Here is a 5,469-nt window from a genome sequence, read left to right as displayed (position 1 = left end):
TAGGGATATTGGATATGGTTTTCTTCATTTCTCCTTTTCTTCGTTGGGGGAATTAGAGAAAGATGTTATTGTGTTGTTGAAGCGGGTACAGACGTTCGCTAAGACTCAGGATATTGGTACTCGTACAACTGCTCACATTTTAAGCAGGATCGGGTTTGCTATAGCTAGAGGGGTGGGGGCCTAGATTGTATCTCGATCGGCTTTCCACCAATTTCTTGTAAAGTTATTGACTTTGTAGGTTTTTTGATATTTTTTATAATAATAATAATAATAATAATAATAATAATAATAATAATAATAATAATGACGTTTGTTAAGTTCAGTATGGGATACACTTCCCAACACTTTCTACACTCTTTAATGTGGGACAACACACCACTCACATGTGGGTTTTCTCATGGGCTCAACATATGCATTAACCATCAAGATCATGTAGATAATAGAGGACAAAATTAAGTAATAAGTTCGTTTAAATCAAGATATATAAGAACCAAAGGATAGATATTGCCACTCTTTCTTGGAATAAAAGTACAATTAATCATGCCTAGTAAGTAGCTGAACTACGCACAATAAGAACTTAATTGAGACTCTAAAACCAAAGAGCTTAGTGAATAGATACCAAGGTGATTTGGTTGTAGCCATTTGAAAACTGTCCATATAATATGATAAGCTAAATTAGGTGAAGATGGCACACATTATTATAAAGGAGAAAACCAATAATATAAGCAAAGTACAACCATAATACAAACACAATATGTGTGTTAGAAAACACACATAATTATTATTCATCCTTAAAATAAAACACAATACGTAAAATAGAAGACCTAGTGCATGCAAGTAACTAAAGCTTGGAAGGCACTGGTAGGGGAACTGGTTCCTCGTTTCCTTCTCCTCCACAATCTTCTTCCATTGGAACTAGTTCATCTTCTTTTCCTTCGACTTTTACTTGATCGACTTCACGCGAGATGGCCATTCTAGGGAGGTCTATGGTTTCACCTGGCACGATGACAATGTCATCATGGCCTATTGGCGGCATAGCACTACGAGGAAGGCTTTGAGGTTCCTCGATAGTATATTGAAATTCAAAGGTGTTGAGACCCGAGAAAAGGCCATCGTGCAAAGTCTTTTCCTCAAAGGTTCCATCCATAAGGATGTCACTTTGTCTATAAGAGTAAGGGACGTCCATGGAACCCTGTCCAACAATCAAGGTCACCCTTGTAGAACTCCTTGCTGGTACTGTAGCGGTTGTGGAGCCGGTTACTGTTCTCTCAATTCTTTTCATTTTGGACCATTCAACACTACCTGTCGTGGAAGATGCATAGTCATATTTGATAGAATCAAATAGAAATTATTAGTGGTAAAATTTATGTAGATCAAATAGTCAATTTTAAAGACAATTTCCAGAGCACAAATTCTTATATGTGGCTGGCCACACGGTGTAGTCAACCATTATAAGGGTTACTTCCTTGGTGTAATAGGGGTTACTTAATCAGTGTTAAAGGGGTTACTTTGTCGGTGTTAAAGGAGTTACTCGATCAGGATCATAGGAGTTACTTTTTTTTTTTTTTAATTAGTGGTCACACAGTGTGGTTAGCCACACACAAGACGGGTTGTTTCCAAAGTAAAGATAAAAAGTTTTTTAAAGGGAAATTTCTAAACTTGACCAATTTCTAAACCTTTATATATATATGGAGATCGGGTCATTTAATAATTACCTCCGTAGCTTGCAGTTGTAGTCAGTTTCCCCTGAAGTATCACTGGGATCAATCTAACCCTGATGGTAGCCTTGACAGACAATTTCCACGAATGTGACGAGGTGAACTTCTCCTCTATCACCTCTTTGTAGGCGAATTTCACCACTTGTCTCTCATCATGATTTCCATAGTTAAACACAGTTTGGCTTACGGCCTGTAGAGGAACCATATTGTAGATGCGTGCATCCTCTAAATGATACCTGTACCAACATTTTTAGCACTTAAATATTTGGGAAGCGATTTTTTTAGTTTTTACTAAAAAAAAAAAAAAGAAGAAGAAGAAGAAGAAGAAGAAAAACTACCTATCTATAATATGATTGGATTCCAAAACTTGGGTATGATCCACTCTATCTTATTCAATTAATATAAGTCATTGTATGGAAAAAATAATACAAACACATGAATATGATAATTATATATATTCCCGTAGTAAATGAACCTATCATAACTAGAGGTATCAATTCGGATAATCGGATGGAGTTTGGATCGGGTCAATTCGGGTTAGGTTTCTTCGGGTCATAATTATTTTTTTTAACTCGGATCGGGTCAGGTCAAATTAAAATCATGGTCTATCGAGTCCGGGTTGGATATGAGTCTAGTCAACACCAGATCGGTTCATGTTCGAATTTGGGTCGGGTTGATTTCGACTCGGATGATTTCGGTTTGGTCAAGTTCGGTTTTATTAAAATAAGGTTTATTCAAGATTTGGTCAATTCAGATTCAAATCCTTTTCGTGTTTGTCTAGATTTTGGTCGAGTTGACTAAATTCAATATCCAAATAAGGTCATTTTTAAACTAGAGTAATTATTGAATGTTTACCTTATTATTGGGTTGATATCAAGTCTAGCTATTATGTTCATTTCTCATATTACATGGTTAATTATTACGAAATGCAAAGAATTAGTTTTCTCATTCAATCAGTTTTTGTGTAATATTTATCTTAGCTTGGAGCCAGATTTAAATTTAATAGTTTTAGTAATGAACTAGTGATAGGTTGATATATATATATATATATAGTCACATAAGTCCTCCTTTTAAGATACTACTATTCAATTATTTAATCTCATGAGGCTGATGCCTACGAATACTATTAGTATGCTTTATTACTAATTCAATTTGTATAAGATATTTTTAGAGTTTTAAACTTTTTAACTTATTAATAATTAGTAAATATATAGTGAACTTGAAACTAAAAAAAATCAATAATAGGTTAGGTTTGGTTTAAAATTATGGTCGGGTTAATTGGGTTAAATTCAGATCAGTTTAAAATTAGGTCAGGTTAATATTAATTTGTGTTAAAATAGATCGGATTAAATCGGTTTTTTTTCGGGTCATTTTCGGATCGAGTTGACTCCAAACCGGGTCAAATCGGTTCGGTTTGAGTTCAAGTCGGGTCATATCGAGTTCAGGTTGAGTTGAAGTCGAGTTAAATCGGTGTCGGGTTAAGTTCAGATATGGTTAAATTCGGATTCGGATCAAGTTTAGGTCGGTTACAAATTGAATTTGGATCAAGTTTAGGTCGGTTACAAATTGGATTTGGATCCTGAATTTCTCTGGTCAAATCGAATCGGTTACAGTTTAAAACGGATTATTTTTTTTCGAATCGGTTCGGTTTGATTGACACCTCTAATCAAGTAATCATAAGAAGCTTTCTTGTTCGATACGAAAAAAATTAATATGGATATAATACTTTCTCCGATCTTCATCAATCACTACAAAGTTAAGAAGATTATTAGTTAGTCCTTATATTTCCTTCCATTCATTAAAAGATTTTTTGATTTGTTTTTTTTTTTTTTTTTTTTTTTTTTTGCATTTTCTCCAGCGCACATCTTTGACCGTTATTTAGGTACGTATTAATAAAAAGAAAATTGCGAAAAAATTGATATGATGTCAAAAATAGCTAAAGTTATTGAGGGACGAAGAGAGTAGCATAGATACCTGATGTCAGAGATTTTACGATCCCGGACTGTCTCCTCTACTGTGAGCACCGCATTAGGTGGGACAGTCGAGGAGGAAGCTCGAATACGACCAGCATTCCCCCCACTGGTCCATCTCTCACAGTAACTGTTGTTATTCGTATTCAACAGAGCTATGGTGCTGTTTTGTATACCAAAACCCTGCCTCACTGGGCGGAAGACCGTGTTCGCGGCGAATGGTCTGCTCGAGTTGCATTGGAGCCAATCGCCGTTGATCCTCTCCCAGTACAGATTGAATCTGGTGGACAGTAGGCTGAAATTACCACTAAGAGGTGAAAGCGTTGCAATGTGGTGCACTCTCGGATCCGTTGGATCGTTGGCAACGAACACCAGATTTCTATTTTTACGTGCTCTTAAGTAATTCCCATCATTCCCTTTGAACATTACGTGCTTCGGCAAGTTTACAAAGTTGGTCATGTCTCTAAATAACAAGTTAAATGCTTGGTTACCTGTTGTTGCGTCATTCATCCATGCATGCCACCACAACCCATGTATTAATTATCACTCACAACATTCATACTATAAAAAATAAATAATTCCATTTCTTTTTAGTTGTAATACTTTTTAATTTTCGAAATTGTAAATTACTTGCTTATTTTTCTCTCTATCTTAATTGTACTGTGAAAATAAAAATGTTGCAACTTAAAAAACGGAGGAAGTAATAACATTACCCTGGCGGACTCCAAGGACACCACCTTGATAAATTATGACAGCGCGGTCAACATTATCGGACTGGTGGAAGAAGCGCACGTTGTTGCCGGAGATGACAACCCTGAACAAAGTGCATGACCGTTCAGAACGGTCTTCCTGGAGCTCGTCTGCAGAGGCGTAAATATAGACACCGGTTGGGTTGAGCCGCAAGTACCTGTTGTTGTAGCAAGATTTGATGTGCACCATGTCACGAGCCCTTGTACTCACCACTTCAAACAAGGTGAAGTTGTTCTCACTAATTACTGTATCAGATGTGTTTCTCAGGGTCGCGTGTAATTCCCCTGTTCCTGTTTCATATTGGAAGAAACGTGAGCTTGACATCAACGTCACAAGCCTCGGTAATCCTGCCATTTTTCTTCTAACTTAAAAGTTGGAATATATATTTGTACTGTTGTGTTTTTTTTTTTTTTTGGTTTTGGTATTGGCAAATTTTATATTGGAGTTTGTTTTTAATCCTGTTCTATTTATAGAGTGAAATGGATAAGATTGAACTCACTACGTGGGCGACTGTGGTTGCTCGAGTCTTGATATTATTTGGATGATGAGATATAATCATATACAGAGTAATTGTTTTATATTTTTCACACCAATAATTATACCAAGTACTCGTATAATTATTGGTGTACGGACGTACAGAAGACATTATTTTTTTGCAATGATAAAAACAAATTAAAGGGCTAGAAGGCTTGTCCGGCACTATCTATAAGTAATACTCCATCCATTTCTTTATTAAAAATCTTACTACCTGCGTTACACATTATTTGCAACGATTTGACATAAAGTAGTTATTTGCAACGATTTGACATAAAGTAGAGAGAAAAAATGTCTAATAATTGCAAATAATATGTAACGGAGCTAGTATTTAGGTTTGAGTGTATGTAAGATTAAAGAAAGATAGAGAGAAGAAAAAAAAAATAGTTGAGAATAATTGCAGAATACTAGATGAAACTAAATATTGATCACAAAATATTTTATTACAAAATAGAATACATTAAAATTTTCCTTACTTTTTCTTTTAAAAAACCTTA

At 35.3% G+C, this 5,469-nt stretch overlaps 1 protein-coding gene across 1 annotated transcript; it reads right to left on the bottom strand.

Moving 5' to 3' along the window:
* Positions 1-675: 675 nt before the first annotated feature.
* Positions 676-4,893, bottom strand: LOC145640774 (uncharacterized). The gene is made up of 4 exons (XM_081692010.1): positions 4,402-4,893; positions 3,693-4,179; positions 1,716-1,954; positions 676-1,302 (listed from the first exon to the last, which is right to left on the bottom strand). Exons 1-4 carry the CDS (start codon positions 4,790-4,792, stop codon positions 842-844), a joined length of 1,578 nt encoding a protein of 525 aa, XP_081548136.1. The 5' UTR covers positions 4,793-4,893; the 3' UTR covers positions 676-841.
* Between the last annotated feature and the right edge of the window lie 576 nt (positions 4,894-5,469).

The sequence above is a fragment of the Chenopodium album genome, chromosome 1 (genome assembly GCF_948465745.1).
Source record: "Chenopodium album chromosome 1, dcCheAlbu1.1, whole genome shotgun sequence".
Lineage (NCBI taxonomy): Eukaryota > Viridiplantae > Streptophyta > Magnoliopsida > Caryophyllales > Amaranthaceae > Chenopodium > Chenopodium album.
The sequence above is the reverse complement of the archived record's forward strand: the minus strand, read 5'-3'. Positions and strand labels throughout refer to the sequence as shown.